This window comes from Puma concolor, chromosome C2, assembly GCF_028749965.1.
Source record: "Puma concolor isolate L17-30 chromosome C2, mPumCon1.1.hap2, whole genome shotgun sequence".
Lineage (NCBI taxonomy): Eukaryota > Metazoa > Chordata > Mammalia > Carnivora > Felidae > Puma > Puma concolor.
In genome coordinates this window covers 54,799,499-54,822,399 of record NC_141675.1, presented here as the reverse complement: position 1 = coordinate 54,822,399, position 22,901 = coordinate 54,799,499, and the positions used below count along the sequence as shown (strand labels likewise).

At 34.7% G+C, this 22,901-nt stretch overlaps 1 protein-coding gene across 3 annotated transcripts in view; it reads left to right on the top strand.

The window, feature by feature from the left end:
* The window catches only part of KPNA4 (karyopherin subunit alpha 4), a 68,774-nt gene that overhangs the window by 11,749 nt on the left and 34,124 nt on the right, over window positions 1-22,901 (top strand). For all 3 annotated transcript variants that reach the window (XM_086674637.1, XM_086674635.1, XM_086674636.1), the window contains 6 exons: window positions 13,869-13,913; window positions 14,795-14,884; window positions 14,994-15,023; window positions 15,107-15,159; window positions 18,020-18,115; window positions 18,647-18,732. In XM_086674637.1, coding sequence (XP_086530763.1) covers window positions 13,869-13,913; window positions 14,795-14,884; window positions 14,994-15,023; window positions 15,107-15,159; window positions 18,020-18,115; window positions 18,647-18,732 — 400 coding nt within the window. The remainder of the gene's footprint in view (window positions 1-13,868; window positions 13,914-14,794; window positions 14,885-14,993; window positions 15,024-15,106; window positions 15,160-18,019; window positions 18,116-18,646; window positions 18,733-22,901) is intronic.

Below are 22,901 nucleotides of genomic sequence, written 5' to 3'. Positions count from 1 at the left end.
AGCAGTGATGTGAAAGGGGGGGTGTCACATGATAAAGAACAGCCTTTGCTTGCTTCTGCAGCAGCATCCCTGGAAAGAGAAATTTCTCTTAGACAGGGTTGTAAGTATGACATTATTTAGCTAATGTCACTCCATTCTTACTTTTCTGTTAACTCTCTACTCACTGTTAAAAATCTGGGGCACATGATTTACCTCATTATTAATCTCATCTCCACAGTGATTGCCTTATTTCTGCTTTTGCTCTTGTCCAATTCATAAAACAATCAGCATGGTTCTTTTATTTTTTAATTTTTTTTTAATTTTTTTTTAACATTTATTTATTTTTGAGACAGAGAGAGACAGAGCATGAACGGGGGAGGGTCAGAGAGAGGGAGACACAGAATCTGAAACAGGCTCCAGGCTCTGAGCTGTCAGCACAGAGCCCGACGTGGGGCCCGAACTCACGGACCGCGAGATCATGACCTGAGCCGAAGTCGGCCGCTCAACCGACTGAGCCACCCAGGCGCCCCAGCATGGTTCTTTTAAAAAATGAAATGATGCCCCTCCTCTGCTTCAGTAGCTTCCCACCACATTTAGCTTCCAAACTCTTTACTGAGACTTTCAAGGCCTTGCCACATCTGGTCCCTATCTATTTCTCCTACCTCTGTCACTTTATTTTCTCCCTTAGTTATTATACTCTCATCTTCTTTTCAGTTTTTGAACTCCAACACTTCAGTAGCTCTCTCCTCTTTAGGCTCTTCACACATGCTGGTCTATCTGAATGCTTTCTTCACTCCCTCTACCTGCATCCCCTTTCCTTCACTGCTTGGTTATTTCTCATTCTTTGAGTCTTCAATGTAACTTACTTAGAAATGCCATCCTCCCAACTCCCCACCCCCCACTGAGCTAATTGAAATTTAACCCCCCTTGTTGTTTTTCTTAAGAACACTGATGATAATTTGTTAGTGGGTTCACTCACTATTAATTTCTCCCATCAGACTAGAAGCTCTGTGAGAGTACAATCTTTGTCTGTTTTGTATACCACTCTTTTCTTAATTCTCATTACAGGGCCTGGCATGTAAGTGGCACTTAAGTAAATACTTGAGGGAATTAAATGAAACTTAAAAAAAGATGTGTGTGTGCACTCTGATTAGAATTGATGGCTAAATCAAAAAATTTTTTAAGTCAAGGTAATTTTTGTCTCTTGAAATGGTAATGGCATGGTAATTATAGAAGTCTTTCAGAAAAATGGGAAAATAAAGTAATCTTCCATAATCTTACTACTATTAATCTTTTAGAATGTTTCCTTTTCCTTGTATACAGCTTTTCAAATATATTTGGACTTAATTTGGGTTCTTATGAGAATAACTCATAGTAGAATACAGCCAAGTTTCTCCACCTTGACACTAATGGTACTTTGGGCCAAATGATATTTCGTTGTGGGAGAACCATTCTGTGCATTGTAGGATGTTTTAGCAGCATCCCTTGCCCCTACTACTAGATGCCCGTAGCATGCTCCCTCCCAGTGTTAACAGCCAAAATTGTCTCCAGAAATTGCCAAATGTTCCCTGACTGGGAAAATCTCCCTGGATGAGAATTGTTGGGATTCACTAAGTTCAGTAGATTTCCCAGAACACCATTACTTCAATGAATTTCTGTTGTCTATAAAGTCAGTCAAAATTTTTTAATAAGTCACGTGTTTCAGGCTGTCAGTTCGGTTTAGCAGATATCTGAGTGTTTCCTACATAAATACTAGGGAAGGGGCAAACACTAAACAGCAAATTAATTCTTGGGGTGCCTGGGTGGCTCAGTCGGTTGAACGACCGACTTCGGCTCAGGTCATGATCTCACGGTTTTTGAGTTGGAGCCCCGCGTCAGGCTCTGTGCTGACAGCTCAGAGCCTAGAGCCTGCTTTGGATTCTGTATCTCCCTCTCTGTCTGCCCCTCCCCCGCTCATGCTCTGTCTCTCTCTGTCTCAGAAATAAATAAACATTAAAAAATTTTTTTTTTAAATTCTTACCTTTTTAGTTTATAATTCCCCCATTTGTATAACTTCATCTTAGACTCTTCTGCCACTTGGGCAGGTAAATCCACCTTAACTTTAACACTCAGTTTTGCTTGTCTTATCTTTGCTTTTAGTGGATCCCTTGGAAACACCTTCTTGTTTTCCTTTTACTTTGCCATTTCTGATTTATATTTCTAGGTTGCACTGAAGCCTCAGTTGAATTGGAGGCGTCGGTTCAATATGGACTTTGTCTATTTTGTATACTACTCTAAGTTCTCATCACAGAGTCTGGCATACAGATTTTCCTCATCAACAATTTGTATTGATCACTCATTGAACTCTTAGACTAGTTATTTATGTACCCACATTTAGTATTTCCTCATGTAAGGTAATGTTTTCACTTGTGTGTTTTGTAGAGAAAAGTATTGCAAAAGGGTATGTATGACTTATACACCAACAAATTGGATAACCTAGATGAAATGGATAGATTGCTAGAAACATACAATGTACTAAGACTGAATCTTGAAGAAACAGAAAATCTAAACAGACCTATAACTAGTAAAAAGATTGAATCACTAATCAGAAATCCCCCAACAAAGAAAAGCCCAGGTTCAGAAGACTTCACTGGTGAATTCTACCAAACATTTAAAGAATTAACACCGATCCTGTTTAAACTTTTTCAAAAAACTGAAGATAAGGGAATACTTTAACATTTATTCTATGAGGCCAGCATTACTCTAGTACCAAAGCCAAAGACACTACCAGAAAACTGCAGACCAATATCTTTGATGAATAGTGTTGGCAGAAATTTTCAAAAGAGTAGCAAACAATTCAACAGCATATTAAGAGGATTATATACTGTGGCCAAGTGGGATTTATTCCTGGAATGTAATGTAACGGTTCAATATATAAAAATGAGTGTACTATATAACACATTAACAAGAATGAAGAACAAAACCACACATGATCTCCATTGATACAGAAAAAGCATTTGACAAAAATCAGTACTCCCTCATGATAAAAACCCTCAACTAGGAATGGAAGGAAACTACCTCAACATAATAAAGATCAAATATGAAAAACACCAGCAGACAACATATTCAATGATAAGTGAAAGCTTTTCCTGTAAGAATAAGAATAAGACAAGGATGCCCACTTCTACCAATTCTGTTCAGCATAGTCTTGAAGTCCTAGCCAGAGCAGTTAGGCAAGAAAAAAGAAATAAAAAGCATCCAAAGTGGAAAGGAAGAAGTAAAACTATGTTTGTAGATGGCTTGATCTTTTTATGTAGAAAACTCTAAAGATCCTCCCCAAAAAATGTTAGCAGTAATTAATGATTCAGCAAAGTTACGGGATGTAAAATCAGCATACACTCCTGAGGAACAATCTGTAAAGGAAAGTGAGAAACATATTTAGTTACAGTAACAGCAAAAGGAGTAAAATACTTAGGAATAAACTTAACCAATGAAGTAAAAGACTTTTACATTGAAAATTACAAAACATTGCTGAAAGAAATTAAAGAGGACACAAATAAATGGAAAGGCATCGCATGTTCATAGGTTGGAGGACTTACTGTTAAGTGTCTACAAAGTGATCTACAGATTTAATGCAGTCTCTATCAAAATCCCAGTGGTGTTATTTGTAGAAATAGAAGAGTCCATATGGAATTGTAAGGAACGCTGAATAGCCAAAACAATCCTGAAAAAGACAAAAGTTGGGGAGGTCTCACACTTCCTAATTTAAAACTTACTCCAAAGCTATAGTATTCAAGACAGTGTGGTATTGACACAAAGTCATACATAGACCAGTGGAACAGAATAGGGAGCCCAGAAATAAACTCTTGCATGTAAGATTATTATTATTTTTTTTTAATGTCAGAGATTTTTGACAACAGTGCCAAGACCATTCAGTGGTAAAAGACCATCTTTTCAACAAATGGGGCTGAGAAATTTTGATATCCACAAGCAGAACAATGAAGGTGGACCCTTACCTAACACCATATACTAGAAACTAAACTCAAAATGGATCAAGGACCTAAACGTAAGACCTAAAACAAAACTTAGGAAAAAAACAGGTCAAAAACTTCATGACATTGGATTGGACAGTGATATCTTGGGTATGACACCAAAGACGTGTGTGTGTGTGTCTTGTACAAAATAGGTGAATATAAAAAACTAGAAATGCAATTTTTTTCTGTTCTTTATTTTCTGACTTTTCCAAAGAGATATGTATAACTTCTGAATTTAATACATTTCCCTATTCAAATATTAGATAGTGAAGCTACTGTAACCCCATTCCTTGGAGTTAACAACTGTTAATAATTTCTTAATGTTTTTTGTGATTTTTAAAGTATAATTATGCACTAATTATTTCCGTGCTTATAATTTAGATGTGGATCATTTAAAATTTTCTTTTTAATGTTTTTTATTTTTGAGAGAGAGAGAGAGAGAGAATGTGAGTGTGGGGGGTGGGCAGGGCAGAGAGAGCGGGAGACCCAGAATTCAAAGCGGGCTGTCAGCACAGAGCCTGATGCGGGGCTGGAACTCATGAACTGTGAGATCATGACCTGAGCCGAAGTAAGACGCTTACCCGACTGAGCCATCCAGGCACCCCTAGATGTGGATCATTTTAAAGTATTATTATTTTTAGTAGAATTCTTTTTAAAAACTGTTACTGTAGCTTGCCACAGTTAAATCTGGCCTCCTGTTGAATTTACTTTCAGACTTACACTCAGACTTGAGTTATCTTTTTATTTGTTAGAGGTAAGAATATGATTCTCTTATGAAGACTTGCCCATTGCTAGTGGTGCTAATTAGAATTTTACTACTATTAATAAATACTATCTCTGAGAAATCGCTGTTTTAGTAAGCATTTAACATTAAGCATTTAAAATGTCCCTTTTAGATCTCACAGCTCATGGGTTCGAGCCCTGCGTCAGGCTCTGTGCTAACAGCATGGAGCCTGGAGCCTACTTCGGATGCTGTCTCCCTCTCTTTCTGCCCCTTTGCCACTCACAATTTCTTTCAAAAATAAATATTGAAAAAAAATTTTTTTAATGTCCCTTTTACTGTCATAAATGTAAAATTGGAATTTATTTGCCAGCATACATATTTAGCAAAGGCATGGGTAAGTACCATGATGACTCCTCCTGGAGAGATCAGCAAGTGGAATGGAAAGGAGGTAGAAATAGGAAAGGAATGGGAAAACAGACTTTTGTAGTTACACATTTTAGCATTTGGTTTACCATGTTTATTGGGTCGAACAACTGTTGTACCTACCAGGTATGTTTAAGATGTGATGATCATTTGGGTTGAAAATGCCAGTAAATTGCTTTTCTCTGAACTGTTGTGTAGGTTAGCTTTATATGATGTGATTGATTTGGTTCCTTGCCTACTTTTCCATTTCTGGCTTCTGACATTCTTCAACAGATCCTGCGTGCACCATCTTTTATAATCCTCTCTTTTTGTATATGCTGTATTTTCTACCTGGAATGCCTGTCTCTAGATCAGTTTTCATTTATTCTTAAATATTCAGCTTATATTTCATCTTCAGTCTTTCTTCGCTTACTTTAAACTTTTTACTGTCAAAAACAGTACATGCATAACACATTTATTAGATGAGTAAAGTCAAGTAATGTGTTTTAAATGGTGTTTGGCACCAAATGTTTGCAAAATGTTAGACTTTATTAAATTTTATTTTTCTGTCATAAGAACTGCCACCTTAAAGCCATTGATAATGCTATCTCTGATCCGCCTTTGTATTTCTAGTGCTTGACAAGTAGGTGATTAATAAATATTTGAATGATTGAGTGAATGCTTCCCAGCAGGCTGTAAATAATAATACTGTAGAATCTCATGCTACAAGGGGAGGGGAAGATTATGTATGTTTGTGTATGTATAACTTTTTAAAAATTGTTTTATTGAGATGTAATTTATTTTGCTTAAAACCCATTTTGAGTGTACAGTTCAATGATTTTTAGTAAATTTTCATAGTTTTGCAACCATTACTACAATCCAGGTTATAGAATATATCCCATCACCCCACAAAATATCTCATGCCTGATTAATCATTTAACTTTTTATTTTCTCTTGGTTTTTTTTTTTTTTTTGTGCTATGTTAACATCCCTGGGGTATCAAGATAGGCTGGATAAAATAAAATCACAGCATTATATGCCATATCTTCTGTATGACCAACTTTAGAATTTTTCTTCAGTGAGGTGAGTTGAGCCCTTACTAATTAATCTAAACCCTCATATTTTACTCAAAATTTAAGGTATTAAAATTTCATACAGTATAACATCATCACATCTTAAATTACTAGTTTTTAGAGTTTTTTTTAAAAAAAACTATACATTGGTAAAAAGTGACTTAGAAATTAAGTAGGCACTAGTTAGAAATCAAATAGCTATAAATTGGAAAAGGAAGTACTGAACCCTGTTCTCATAAGAGGAACGTGTTTAATCCCTAGAATTATGATAGTGATGAACACTATCATAACTATTTTTAATTTGTTAAATTAAAAAATTATCTTGTGTTCTGTAAGATTCACTTGTTTGAATTTTTTTTGACAATTTCTTGTCCCCTTTTGCCTGAATATAGGATTTTGTAACTATATTTATTACAAGCAAAGAAATATAAAAATTCTGGGTTATCTGCCTAAACTATACTCCTTACTCAGCCTTTCTCTGCTTCTCTCCCCATCCCCCCATTGACTGCCTTTGTCCTTTAGATAGCTCTTTGGCCTATAAATAAGTCTTTGGCCAGTTTGTCAGCCTTTTGGAATTCTAATTGACAGCTCACTGCATCAGTGTAAGTCATGTGATATCACAACTATTATATTTGCATGTAGTATATGAAAACTCTTTAAGATAAGACTTAGAAAAATAAGCCTTCTATACCCCTTTCATGGGGCCCCAGAGAAATAAAAGTCCTTTATTTGAGATGGAGTTGTGACTTGTAATTGTCTAAATATCTAATTCCACTTTTAAGACATGGTTTTTTTGCAATAAAAAACGGGTAAATGCTGCCACACTGGTGCATAGGAAGTCTTTCTACTAGTTCATTCGGTCTTCTCTTTACCTTGAAGGTAATAGCTTTTTCTCAAGAGAAGAAAATTCTTTCTTGCTCTCTTGCTGTGTAATAGATTGTCAAATCTCCTATTTTGTAAATAAATTTCTGTCGGTAGTAGTAGCCTAAGGCTTGTGTCACTACTAAAATGTTAAATTGGTTTGATAAATCCTTTATTAATTGTTCCAAATTATCAGAAACTCCAAATTTAATAAGATGTACTGTAATGGGAAAAATTCTTTGAGTGTAAATAAAATATTTGTGTAATAGTGTATATTTAATATTTTATTTTTTGTGCAATATTTTGCTTTATTGAAAAGAAGTTAAAGCCCATTATAACTTAATTCTGCTTATTTATTAGATGGAATACTTACTAGTTTTTATTAAAACCTCTTTTGACCACAAATATCAGTCCCTCAGAAGTCTATTGTATAATCTGTTAAGTAGTAGAGTTTACAGTTTTATTTTCTGTCTGTGAGACATTGGACCTAATTTTTTAGGACCAAATTTTTGTTGTTGTTGTTTACCAGAATTGTTTATTGCTATTGTATTGTGAGACAGTGCAAAGCCCACGGTCTTCATAATAGTGCTTTTTCTTTAGTATGAGCCATAGGCTCTAAAATTGGCTTGAACTGTATTTGATTTTAAGACTTGAGGAAAACTGTATGGCTTAGTGGTTAATTGGCTTTGTATGAGACTGTCCGAATTCTGATCCTAGCTGTCCCACTATAGCTGTGTGGCCTTGGCCAATTAAGTAATTTAACTTCTCTAGGCCTCAGTTTCCTTATTTATAAAAAGAAAGAAATGTTTTGTGGTTGTGGTTGTTGTTTTTATCTCTTAAGGCTATAATAATTAAAAGATAGTGAATGTTGAAATTCTTATGATAGTACTTGGCCAAGTATTTTTATTCATTTTGCAGCCTTATTTGTATTTTTTTGATCTTGGTATTTTTTTAAGGGCAAAAGATTCAGAAGGACTTTCTGAATGAAAATATAAGATAGAAAAGAAACACATGAGAAGTTCAGTATCATTAATCATTTGGGGAAATGAAACATCTACATATGTATTAAAATGGCTACATGAAAAAGACTGACCATTTCAAATATTGATAAAAATGTGAAGGAAACTCTACTGTTACTGGGACGGACAGTTATACAACCAGTTTGGAAAACAGTTGGCAGGGATTTTGGTTTTTATTCTTTTATTCAAACATAATCAACATACAGTGTTATATTAGCTTCAGGTGTACAATATAATGATTCAACAATTCTATATACTTTTCAGTGCTCATCCTGATAAGTGTACATTAATCCCCTTAACATGTTTCACCTGTCAGCCACCTCCCTCTGGCAGCCAGCAGTTCTCTGTAGTTTCTTTTTTTTTGTCTCTTTTTTTTCTTTGTTTCTTAAATTCTGCATATGAATGAAGTCATGGTATTTGTCTTTGACTGACTGACTTCTCTAAGCCTTGTACTCTAGCTCCATCCATGTCCTTGCAAATGGAAGATTTCATTCTTCTTTATAGCTGAAAAATATTCTGTTGTGTGTGTGTGTGTGTGTATATATATATATTTATATATATGTATATATATGTGTGTATATATACGTATGTATATGTATATACATACGTATATATACACACCACATTTTCTGTATCCATTCATCCATTGATGGGCATTTGGGCTCCTTCCGAAATTTGGCTATTGTACGTAATGCTGCAGTAAACATAGGGGTGCTTGGATTCTTTTGAATTAGTGTTTTTGTATTTTGGGGGTAAATAGTAGTAGAATTACTGGGTTGTATGGTATTGATATTTTTAGGTTTTTGAGAAGACTCCATACTGTTTTCCACAGTGGTTGCACCAATTTACATTCTCATCAACAGTGCACACAGGTCCTCTTTTCTCCACATCTTTGCCAGCACTTATTCTTTCTTGTGGTTTTGATTTTAGCCATTCTGACAGATGTGAAGTGATATTGTGGTTTTAATTTGCATTTCCCTGATGGTTAGTGATGTTGAGCATCTTTTCATGTGTCTGTTGGCCATCTGTATGTCTTTGGGAAAAGGTCCATTCAGATCCTTTGCTCATTTTTTAATTGGATTATTTATTCGTTTTTGGTGTTGAGTTGTAGACATTTTTTTTAATATATTTTGGATATTAACCCCTTATCGGATATGTCATTTGTCAATATCTTCTATTCAGTAGGTTGCCTTTTTGTTTTGTTGATGATTTCCTTTGCTGTGCAAAACGTTTGTATTTTGGTATAGTCCTAGTTTAATTTTGCTTTTGTTTCCTTTGCCTGAGGGGTTGTACCTAGTAAAATGTTTCTATGGTTGATGTCAAAGAAATTACTGCCTGTGTTTTCTTCTAGGGGTTTTATGGTTTTAGGTCTCACATTTAGGTCTTTAACCCATTTTGAGTTTATTTTTGTGGATGGTTTAAGAAAGTGGTCCAATTTGATTCTTTTGTTATTTTTTAAATACATATCTGTATCAAAGCTCAAATGATCATCAAAAACTCACTTAAACAGAGATGGAATAAATTGGTTTGGTCAAAAATTGAGGTAAAGATTTCTGTACATATAAGATTACCCAATACATTTTGAGAAGGAATATTTATTCCTTATGTTATTCCCTATATATGGAATTTATATTCTAGTAGGGAGAGGGTAAAAATTAGTAAAATTATATATAGCATATTAGAATGTGATAAATGATATGGAGAAAAATAAGGCATAGAAGAGGAATAGAGAGTACTGGATGGTTACTGGATGTGTTGGAGAGTTGCTGGATGGTTAGGAAGGGGAAGACCTTACCATGGAGGTGACTTCTGAGAGATTCAAACATGAATGTGGGCACTGCAGATAGTGAAGGAACAGCGTTACAGCCTGAGGAATTCACAGTAGCAGTAATAATAATAGCTAACACATATATTGCTATGTGACAGGAGCTGTTTAAGCCCTTTACATATATTAACTTATTCAATCTTTATATAGTATCCTATGCAATAGGTATTTTTACTATCCTCATTTTATAGATGAAAAAACTGAGGCATTGAGAGCTAGTAAGTAGTGTGACTGAAAATTAAACCCTAGCAGTTTGGCCATGGAGTCCATTCTTTGGAGTTGCTGTAGAGTCTATTAGTGAAGGCCTTGAAGAGAGAAAATTTCTAGTGTGTTAGGAGAATAGTTAAGTTAGTGCAGATACAGCAAAGTGAATGAAGAAAATGATAGAACCTGAGGTCTGAAAGGTGGTAATTGAAAAACAGTTAAGGTTAGAGATTTGAGAGGACTTAAGCCGTTTTAATGACTGGGCTTTTACTCCAAACTGGACAGCCTTTGATAGTTTTGAAAAGGGAAATCACATCATCTGGCTGACTTTTTATTTATTTATTTATTTATTTATTTATTTATTTATTTATTTATTTTTTATTTTTAAAAATTTTATTTTTTAAATTTACATCCAAGTTAGTTAGCATATAGTGTAACAGTGATTTCAGGAGTAGATTCCTTAGTGCCCCTTACCCATTTAACCCATCCCCCCCTCCCACAACCTCTCCAGTAACACTGTTCTCCATATTTAAGAGTCTCTTAGTTTTGTCCCCCTCCCTGTTTTTATATTATTTTTGCTTCCCTTCCCCCGTGTTCGTCTGTTCTGTGTCTTAAAGTCCTCATATGAATGAAGTCATATGATACTTGTCTTTCTCTGACTAATTTTGCTTAGCATAATACCCTCTAGTTCCATCCACGTAGTTGCAAATGGCAAGATTTCATTCTTTTTGATTGCCGAGTAATACTCCATTGTATATGTATACCACATCTTTATCCATTCATCTATCAATGGACATTTGGGCTCTTTCCATACTTTTGCTATTGTTGATAGTGCTGCTATAAACATGGGGGTGCATGTGCCTCTTCAAAACAGCATACCTGTATCCCTTGGATAAATACCTAGTAATGCCATTGCTGGGTCGTAGGATAGTTGTATTTTTAATTTTTTTAAAATTGTTTTCCAGGGTGGCTGTACCAGTTTGCATTCCCACCAGCAGTGCAAAAGAGAGATCCTCTTTGTCCACATCCTCACCAACATTTGTTGTTGCCTAAGTTGTTAATGTTAGCCATTCTGATTGGTGTGAGGTGGTATCTCATTGTGGTTTTGATTTGTATTTCCCTGATGATGAGATGTTGAGCATTTTTTCATGTGTCAGTTGGCCATCTGGGTATCTTTTTTGGAGAAGTGTCTATTCATGTCTTTTGCCCATTTCTTCACTGGATTATTTGTTTTTTTTGGGTATTGAGTTTGAGAAGTTCCTTATAGATTTTGGATACTGACTCTATCTGATATGTCATTTGCAGATATCTTCCCCCATTCTTTTTGTTGCCTTTTAGTTTTGCTGATTGTTTCCTTCGCTGTGTAGAAGCTTTTTATTTTGATGAGGTCTCAATAGTTGATTTTTGCTTTTGTTTCCCTTGCCTCTGGAGATGTGTTGAGTAAGAAGTTGCTGTGGCCAAGGTCATGAAGGTTTTGCCTGCTTTCTCCCCAAGGATTTTGTTGGCTTCCTGTCTTACGTTTAGGTCTTTCACCCATTTTGAGTTCATTTTTGCGTGTGGTGTAAGAAAGTGGTCCAGGTTCATTCTTCTGCATGTCGCTGTCCAGTTTTCCCAGCACCACTTGTGGAAGAGACTGTCTGTATTCCATTGGATATTCTTTCCTGCTTTATCAAAGATTAGTTGGCCATACACTTGTGGGTAAATTTCTGGGTTCTCTATTCTGTTGCATTGATCTGAGCGTCTGTTTTTGTGCCAGTACCATACTGTCTTGATGATTGCAGCTTTGTAATACAATTTGAAGTCCGTGATCTGGCTGACTTTTTAGAAAGGGGTCCTTTTACTGGGTCCTTCCTCCCTTGGAGTCTATAAGTAGAATTCAGGAATGCCTAGAAACTTAGAAAAAATTACATCTTTATTTTTCACTAACTTCTAACTTCTAACAGTGTTTCCTTCATTTAATAATGTAGCCAGTAAACTACAGCAGTTATTAAAGTTACCTGTGATTTTTTGTCACCACCAGTAAAACATTTTTGCAGGATATCTTTATTATCATCACTTTGAAATTATACTCGTTGTTGGACTCACTGCTAGAACCTGTTTAATGTAATAACGAAGTACATATATTACAGTTTTTTCATGCTTAAATATTTTTGACAACTGTATGTCAATATACTTGCTTTTCTTTGTAACCTTATGTATTTCTTATCTGTATTTAAAAACACCGTGTGGAAGGTGTTCATTGATTTCACCAGCTGTCAAAGGAGACTGTGGCATTCAAGAATTAAGATTCCCTGTGAGGATTGCTTTGGTTGTTGTGATAAGAATGAACTGGGGGAGAAGGCAAGCAAGAGCAGAAAGAGGGATACAAGTTAAGAGGCTTTTTGCAATAATCTAGGTGAAGGATAATGGAGAGTTGGACCAGAGTAGTGGCAGAGAAGATAGTGATATGTAGTTGGGTTTTGGATAAGTTTTGAAGGTTGAACCAGAGGATTTGTTAGCAGATTGAATGTGTAACATGAGAGAAGAAGAAGAATCCAGGATTGCTCTAAAGTTTTTGTCTGTGCATCTGGAAGAATAGAGTTGACATTTACTGAAATCTCTTTGAAATTATCAGCAGATCTATAATACTGGATATGTCATAAATTTTTTAAACAGTAACATAAGGCTTATAAAAAGGTACAAAGAATAAAAGAATTCATGGTCTCACCCCCTATATGAACCATGTGAGATCAGATAGAGTTATGTATGTTTGTTAAAAATCAAAAGTTTGGCTTTGGATATAAGTTTGAGATCTTTATTAGACATCTGAGTATTTGTGATTTTGCTATTTCTACTTGGTATGCCCTGACCTATGCAGTCACTAGAAAGAATGAGGGGAACTTATACAAAAAGAACATAAACTTCTGTTGTTCATCTGAAGGTTTGAATGTTTTACAGTGAACATGTATCCATGTGTTAGGTAAGTTTAAAATGAGAAAAATTCGTATTAAAAGAATAAGAAAATAGTTACAGTATGTGATAAAAAATTATGTGGTCATTAGAAATAATGAAAAAGAGAGGTGCCTGGGTGACTCAGTTGGGTAAGCTTCCTACTTTTGATTTGGACTCACTCAGGTCATGGTCTTAGAGTTGTGAGATCCAAAATCCAGCTCCACTTCAGGCTTGGTGCTGGGTGTGGAACCTCCTTAAGAGTCTCTGCTTGCCCCTCCCCTGTGCAAGTGAATGCATGTGTTTGTGCACTCTCTCTCTCTCAAATAATAATAATAATAATAATAATAGAAGATATTTGTATATACCACCATGGAAGGGCTCTAAACTCTATAAATTAAGTAAACAAAAATAAGGTGAAGACAAAATAAATCGATAAGTGTGTCAGAATCACAGTAAATCTAACACTAGTCACCTTTAGAGAAAGACCTGGATTGACAGGTAGATGCCCCCCACCCCTCCTTTTAAGCAGTTGAGTTTACTAACTTTGTACATGTATTCCTTAAGTGTTGTGGTTCATATGGGAGGCGAGCTTATGGGTTCTATTATTCTTTGTATCTTTGTATTTTTATAAATGCTACAGTTTTAAAATTTTATATCTAATATAGAAAATCATATATATATATACTATGATCTTTATTATGAGTAAAATGTGACTATGTACATATATGACTAGAAGAAAAGATTATGGGATGTACATTAAAATGTTACTAGTGGTTTTCTCTGGGTGATGGAAATTGGGGTGTTTTTAAAAACATATTTTTCTTTAATTTCTTGTAGACTATGAGAAGACAACGAAATGAAGTTGTAGTTGAATTAAGGAAGGTGAGTCTGATTAATATTGGGTACTTTCAAGCATAATTCTAACAACATTATAGCATATATGGAAGGTACTAAATGTATATTAATCTCAAGTGCCTAGCATTTCTTTTTCTTTTGAAAACTGAAGGATTTTGACTAAACTTAGGCTATTGAAGTTGGCAAGATACAACTTGTCCACTATCCAGAAATAGAGATAAATGAATTCTTATATGGTGTTTTTCTTTTGTAATTTTTAATAATTTATATGAAGTGTAAGTCATAACTATACAGTTTTACTAAATAATTCTGCTATTTACAGGTGTAAATATGCCCTGAAAAGAACTTATTTTACTTACAAATTTCATCAACTTTTCAAGTATTAAAATAAGTTATGTCTGTAAAAAAAGAAAAATGGGTTATAGTTGGAAATATATATCTTTAAATTTGTCCCACACATTTTAAGTGAAATTTAAGTGGCCCTTGATTTTTGTGAGGAATTGTTGATTTCTGTCTGATTTTGAACTGCCCACCTTTTGCTTTGACTTTGTTTTTAGGTGATAAAGAGAAGCTCCCAGATGATGTATAAAATGGTTTAGTACTTTTAAATAAATATGTATGTTTGGTTCTGGCTTAAACTGTACACTATCTTTTTTAATCAGAATTTTTTGTTTTTCAGTTTGTTTTTATATAGTTCACGGTTCATTAAAAATGTAGTATTTGGGGTTTGGGTCTCAAATTAGTGTTGCTTAAGTGTTTGATTCACAGTTTGGTTTAATTTTTCATTTGCGTTTTACTTTTAAAAGGCACTTCCTGTTTCATTTTGTAGGACAGGATTGCATAACCTTTGTATGAAACTATCTTTTTATTTAACTAAAGTTCTTTTTCTGATTTTTTTGTTTTTTAAGAATAAAAGAGATGAACATCTCTTAAAGAGAAGGAATGTACCACATGAAGATATCTGTGAAGATTCTGATATAGATGGCGATTATAGAGTGGTAAGTTATCATTATTCTGGTAACATAAAACTACGAATGAAAGATTTTACATAAATAAAGAATTTTAAGGTGACTTTTTAACTTTGTTTTCTCTGTAATTTTTTTACAGCAAAATACCTCTCTAGAAGCTATTGTTCAAGTAAGTTGAGTGTTTTCCCGTGTCTTCATTTGTATTTCTAATTACTGTGTATCTATATCAAAAATTGTTTTAATTTTTTATAGAATGCTTCAAGTGATAACCAAGGAATTCAGTTAAGTGCAGTTCAAGCTGCTAGGTAAGTTAAATTTTGAGGACATATTTAAATTTCATAACTTACACAGGAGTTCTGTTTGACTTTTCACTATGTAATACTACTGTGACTCAAGTTTGATGACAAACAATAAAGAACAGTCCATAGACTAAATTTACTTAAAAATTTTTTTTCTGGTTTAGTGTATTGATAGCAGTTTTTTCTAAACTCAGATAAAGTTTCAAGTTGCAGAATACATAGATGCTAGGAAAGAGTTGATTTGACAGGTTATTGCTAGCAACTAATAGAAAAGCATTATTTATTTATTTTAATTCTTTTATATGTTTTTATTTATTTTTGAGAGAGCACAAGTTGGGGAGGGGCAGAGAGAGAGGGAGACACAGAATATGAAACAGGCTCCAGGTTCTCAGCTGTCAGCATAGAGCCTGACGTGGGGCTCGAACTCATGAACCCGTGAGATCATGACCTGAGCCGAAGTTGAATGCTTAACCAACTGAGCCACACAGGCACCCCAAAAAACGTTATTTATAAAACTTCACTTTTTATTAATAGGTTTAATTTTATAAAAAGTCAGGTTTTTCATCTCCTGCCCAGGTAGCTAATTCTTTTCACAGTCCTTATTTTAATCAAACAATAAATTGAGTTATAAGCTTACTATAGCAGTGTACAGGCAAGTAGACATTAAGATTTAGGGCTACAATTTGCAACTAGGTGGATGGAACTAGAGGGTGTTATGCTAAGTGAAATTAGTCAGAGAAAGACAAATATCCTATGACTTCACTCATATGAGGACTTTAAGATACAAAACAGATGAACAAGGGAAGGGAAGCAAAAAATATAAAAACAGGGAGGGGGATAAAACATAAGAGACTCTTAAATATGGAGAATAAACAGAGGGTTACTGGAGAGGTTGTGGGGGGGGGATGGGCTAAATGGGTAAGGGGCATTAAGAAATCTGCTGAAATCATTGTTGCACTATATGCTAACTAACTTGGATGTAAAGTTTTTAAAAATAAAAGATAAAAGATTGAGGGCTACAGAGTTTCCCAGTGGATTTCCAGGTAGGAATATTACGTTATTTTGTATATTTCTGCTGTGAAATCTGTGGTCTAGAGGTGTATGCTCCTATGTTTTAAGAGGGGAACCAGAAAAACTTGTTTCTGAGACCTTTGTATTAATGAATAGGTTATTAGTTTTCCTACTTTTGTGTATTTTAAAAACCCTAGAACAGATAGGAAAATTATAGAATTAACACTATTGCCCACTACAGGTAAAAGAACTTCGTAGAGAGGACTTGGTTATGTAGGAAGAAAATCACAGGAGTATTCACATCTCAAAATGGCAAATTATGTTTATAGATAGAATGATTATGAAATTTGAGGGGTACCTGGGTGGCTCATTCGGTTGAGTGTCTGACTCTTGATTTTGGTTCAGGTCATGATCTCATGATTCATGAGTTCAAGCCCCGTGTCAGGCTCCCGTGCAGAGCCTGCTTGGAATTCTCATTCTGTGTCACTGTCTCTGTCTCTTCCTCCCTGCCCCCCTCCCCAAAGTAAATAAATGAACTGGAAAAAATTGATACATTATGCTCACCATTTTTCATTGTTGATTATTTGATAGTTTTGGAGCAACTCTTCTCAATAGGAGTTCTACAAAATAAAGCCCTAAGGCCCCTAAAGCAGATATTTTCAAATTAGGGTCTTTGTTTTTTTGTGTTTTTTGTTTGTTTGTTTGTTTAATGTTTATTTATTTTGAGAGTGAAAGGGTACACCGGTGTGTGTGTGCGTGCAAGCAGGAGAGAGGAAGAGAATCCCAAGCACGTTCCACATTGACAGCCCCAATGGGGGCTCGATCCCACGAACCATGAGATCATAATCTGATCTGAAATCAAGAGTTGAGCACTTAACCAACTGAGCCACCCAGGCATCCCTCAAATGATGGTCTTTGACTCTCTAGGAGATACTGAGACAACTTCGGGGAGTGTACAAAATCAAACTCATTTATCAAAAATACTAAGACTTTATTTGCCTTTTTTAAATATGCTAACAATTTACAGTGATGTTGTAAAAGCACCTGTGGTAAAACTTGATGGTACCTTAGCACAGATCAAGACAGTAGCATCAAACTGATCTCATATTTTGTAGATACTATATGCAACATTATGCACTCAGAAAAAAAGGACATTTCTGAATATTTAAGAACGTCCTCAGTGAAGTAAAATGAAGTAAAGTAAATGAAGTAAAATTCTTTTATTAAATCTAGAACCTCGATTAAGAAAGACTGGGTTATTTTCTACTTTGTGTTAAGAATTGTGCCATGTTGTGGGAAATACTGTGAAAAGCATTTAGTATAATTCTTGCTATGTAGAAAGTTTAGAACCTAATTGAGAAGGCAGCGAAGTGTATTAAAAATAGCGATACTTAATAGCAAATGTAAGCATATGCTGTGTAAATGTTCTTGGAATTCAGAGAGGGTACTGTGAAAGCATACAACTTGAAATGGACTTTGAATAGATAAGAGTTTGAATAGATGGAAAAGAGGGCATTCCAAGTGTAGGGACTAGGATGTGAAGGGCCTGGAAATGAGATTGAAATGGTGGGACAGACAACTGATCTATTTTTGAATTACAGAGAATGAGATTAGTTAGGTAAAATGGAGCCAACTTGTGGAATGGTTTAGGCTAGGGCAAAGAGTTTTCATTTATTGGGTAGTAAATAAGTAGCCATCACTTGGTTTATATAGAGGAATCATCTGATTAGCTTTTATAAAATTGCTGTGCAGGGTATTCAAATGAGTGAGGATTTGTGTCATCCCTATGTCAAATATGAATTTGAATTTAATTATATGTCATTAAATTTCACAAGGGTATGTGTGTCTCTTATAGGAAGCTTTTGTCCAGTGATCGAAATCCACCAATCGATGACTTAATAAAATCTGGAATATTGCCTATTTTAGTCCATTGTCTTGAAAGAGATGACAAGTAAGTACATTATTTTAAGAACTAATTTAGAATCTATCTTTTGCAGAAAACAAGATTTTCTAGTAGTTAGTTTGATCTTTAAAGAAAAGGGCTATAAGATGGAACTGAAAAAGCCAAAGGGAAAAACAGTGCAAGGTGTGTTTACACCAGGAGGTGAACATAAAGGCTAAAGAGGAACTTGAGAATGATACATTTAACTTTTAAGCTTTGAGAATTGACAAGTAGTAGCTTGGCCGGTAAGTACTTAAGAAAACTGTTGGGTAGTAATATATAGGTATCTTAATAAAGAGTTTTTACTAAAAATACGGACACCCAAGGAAATTGGATGCTTTTTATACTGAAGAGATACTGTAAATAGTCATTGGAAGTTTAAACAAAAAAAAAAAAAAAAGGCTAGATGTATAGGTACCTTTTGAAACAAAATATTTAATACTTTAAAAATGCTCGAGGAGAGGAATGGTTGGCAGATAGTGTATTTGGGCCAATGTAAAAATCCCTACTGTTTCATTAAAATTATTTGTTTTTTTGTAGTCCTTCTTTACAGTTTGAAGCTGCATGGGCTCTGACAAACATTGCATCTGGAACCTCTGAACAAACTCAAGCAGTAGTTCAGTCCAGTAAGTTGGTGATTGACGGATAAAATTATGGTTTCTAACAAAGAAGTTAGTAAAAAAAAATAGTGATTCTGTTAAAAGAATATATTATAAAATAATATCTATCCAATAACGGAGTAGTTGAAATAGGCCAACTTAAGTATATTACTTTGATCATGTTGTTCCAATGACTGACATTTTCTATTTCCAAAAATTCATTTGATGCTAAATCTGACAACATTTCCTAAGTATAGTAGCGATTATATTGTTGTAGTTTCACTTTATTTATAGGACCTCATACAAATACGAGTGTTTTTTCCCATTGCCTTACTACCTCTTGGCCTCTCTTAATGAGATTTTCATCATGCGATTTAGAGAAATCTTTTATAAAGTAGTCCTGTTGAAAAATAGCTTGAAATTTGTTCATTGCAATTTTAATAGGATTGTTTTTATGTTCCAAAAGTTGTAAGTGGAAGATTATTGGAAGTAATAACCTGAGTATTGTTTTCATTAATACTATTTAATTCTCTTATCAAACAAAGAAATTAATAATTTTAAAGAAGGTACTTCTAAAATGCTTCTCAGGTGTGTAAGCAGGATGCTGGTCTAACTAAGCCTCTTAAAATCTTAAGCTCTAATTTCTACATGATTTTAAAGGGGAACAGAGGTTTTACCCAAGTAAACATTTTATTTTGTAGACATTTCTGTTCCTATATTACATAGAATATTAATACTGCCTTAAATCATGATAAAATTGGCTTAATTTGAGGTTTAAATGGGTTTCGGTTTTTATGTTTGGTTTTATTTTGTATAATTGACTAGTAAATTTTATTATCTCAAGATAATCTTTTAGTCGCTCATTTTGCTTCCTAAGTGCTTTTTCAAGATTAGAAGGAGGCTTAGAATTGGTTTTAACACTGTCAGTCTGTCTTATTTTACCAAATATAATAGATGAATGAATGATTTTTTATGAGTAAAGCATGATCTACATGTACTTAAATAGCATTTTTCAAAGTAAAGTAATATCAGAAGAAAGAAAAAATGGAAGAATCATGTGTTCAATGCAGTATTACTCTGTTTAGATACAGATTTTTCTGTTTCCCATCCTTGTTCTAAAGCAACAGAACCACTTTTTGATTCAGAACGGCTATGTGGTACAGGAGTCACTGGCCTGTCTAAAGACACATGTGAAGTTTGTTTTTAATTGAGGTGTAATTGACATAAATAACATTAAATTAGTTTCAGGTGTACAACATAATGACTCAAAATGTATGTATATACACCAAGGGGTGCCTGGGTGGCTCAGTGTTTCAGTGTCCGAACTTGGGCTCATGTCATGATCTTAAGGTTTATGAGTTCAAGCCCCACATTAGCCTCTGCACTTACAGTGCAGAACCTGCTTAAGGATTCTCTCTCTCCCTCTCTTTTTGCCCAATCCTGTCACACTTGCTGTCTTGCTCTCAAAAAAAAATGTATACATCAAGAAGTGATCACAGTAACTCTAGTTTCCCCATCTTCATATCAAATTACATAATATGCATTACAGTATTATTGACTACAGTTACCATGTTGTACATTTCATTTCATTCCTGTGACTTGTTTTATGACCAGAAGTTTGTAACTCTTGGCCCCCTTCTCCTATTTCACCCACCCCCAAAAAACCCTCCCCTCTCTCAACCACCAATCTGTTCTCTGCATCTATGAGTTTTATTTTGTTCATTTGTTTTTTAGATTCCACATGTAAGTGAAATCATACATGGTCTTTCAGACCTGTTTCACTTAGTACCTCAAGATCCATTGACATCATAATGGACAAGGATTTATTTATTTATTTTCTTTTTTTAATGGCTGAGTGGTATTCCATTGTGTGTGTGTCTGTGTCTGTGTGTACGCATGTGTGTGTATACATGTGTACATGTACACACATCTTGTAATCCATCCATCCATCATTTGACACTTTGTTTCCATATCTTGGCTACTGTGAATAATGCTGTAATGAACATAGGGGTGCATATATCTTCAAAGGTTCCAAACGATTTCACCGTAAGTATCTTTGCTGAAAACACTTCCCCCACAAACGCATTGGCTGTAAAGCAGTTTTGCCATAAAAGGTATCAGAATAACTGGTTGACAGTTTGATTTGATAGTGTGTTTGTTTCATCAAATAATTGACAGTTTGCTTTCATTTCTCCATTGACACGGTACTCCCATTTTTATATTAATCTTAGCTAACCCTCATAATAGTGTATACAGTGGCACAGAGTTTTGAACCCACATTTCTCCTAGAACTTTGAAGCATCTATCAACAGACGTGTGACAGCATGCTGAGAACAGAGAACAAGGTAGAAGACTTTCACAGTGCCATACAAAACTGTTACAAATATGCATGCATCCTTGTATTTAGAAACTTAATACCTCCCTTAAGGAAAAAATTTTAGTGAAAAAATGAGAGAAGGTGATGCCAAATGAAGAGATGAATCAATAAGGAAAAAAAATGTATATTATGAAAGAAAGACTTTGAGGACAAGTGCTTACTCTGCAAAATAAAATCAGTTATTTGCATAGAATTACATGAATCTACACACATTTTAAATGTATTCAAATGTTGTATTTTGCAATAAAGTCTTTTTAATTAATGCATTTTTCATTTTGCATTATGGCCTTTTATTTATTTATTTATTTTTAATTTTTTTTTAACGTTTATTTATTTTTGAGACAGAGAGAGACAGAGCATGAACAGGGGAGGGTGAGAGAGAGAGGGAGACACAGAATCCGAAACAGGCTCCAGGCTCCAGGCTCTGAGCTGTCAGCACAGAGCCTGACGCGGGGCTTGAACCCACGAACCGCGAGATCATGACCTGAGCTGAAGTCGGATGCTTAACCAACTGAGCCACCTAGGCGCCCCTCATTATGTCCTTTTTTAAAAATTTTTTTTTTTCAACGTTTTTTTATTTTTGGGACAGAGAGAGACAGAGCATGAACGGGGGAGGGTCATTATGTCCTTTTAAATGAATGCCCCTCTTTTATGGCATAATTGCCTTATGGCCAATTAGTTCTAGGGTGAAAGTGTTTGTGGCAAAGATACTTGTGGTGAAAATACTGGGTACTCTTCTTAAATTTGTTTTCATTTTGCTCAGATAAATACCCAGAAGTGGAATTACTGGATCATGTGTTTTTAGTTTCTTCATTAGCCTCTACACTGTTTTCCATAGTGGCTGCACCAATTTACATGCCCACCAGCAGTGCACCAGGGCTCTCTTTTCTCAGCATCCTCTCCAACACTTGTTATTGCTTGTCTTTTTGATTAGCTGTTCTGACCAGTGTGAGGTGATACCTCCTTATGGTTTTGATTTGCTTTTCCCTGATGGTTCGTGATGTTGAGCATCTTTTCATGTCTGTGGGCCATGTGTATGCCTTCCTTAGCAAGATGTCTATTCAGGTTCTATTCCCATTTTGTAATCAAATTTTGGGGGAGGGGGTTGGTATTCTTTCTATATTTTGGATGTTAACCACTTACCAGATACATGATTTGCAAATATACTCTCATTCAGGAGGTTGCCTTTTTATTTTGTTGATAGTCTCCTCGGCTGTACAGAAGCTTTTAGTTTTATGTAGTTGCATTTACTTTTGCTTTTGTTGCTAATTGCATGTGAAGTCAAGTTCAAAAAAAATACTGTCAAGAATGATGTCAAGAAGCTTACCACCAGTGTTTTCTAGTAGAAATTTTTACAGTTTCTGGTCTTATATTCAAGTCTTTAATCCATTTGAGTTCATTTTTGTATATGGTATAACATTCTGGTTTAGTTTCATTCTTAATGCATTTGGCTATCCAGTTATCTCAACGCTGTTTATTGAAGAAACTGTCCTTTCCCCAATGTCTTTTCTTGCCTCCTTTGCTGTAAATTAATTGATTATATGTACATGGGTTTATTTCTTTTCTGTTGATCTACATCCCTGTTTTTATGCCAACATAGGTACCATACTGTTTTGATTAATGTAGCTTTGTAATATAGTTTGAATCAAGGAGCGTGAGGCCTCCAGTTTGATTCTTCTTTCTCAAGATTGCTTTGGCCATTCAGAATCTTTTGTGATTCCATACAAATTTAGGATTGTTTGTTCTATTTTTGTGAAAACTGCCATTGGGATTTTGATAGGAGCATGGAATATTGTTCCATTTATTTGTTTTTATTTGT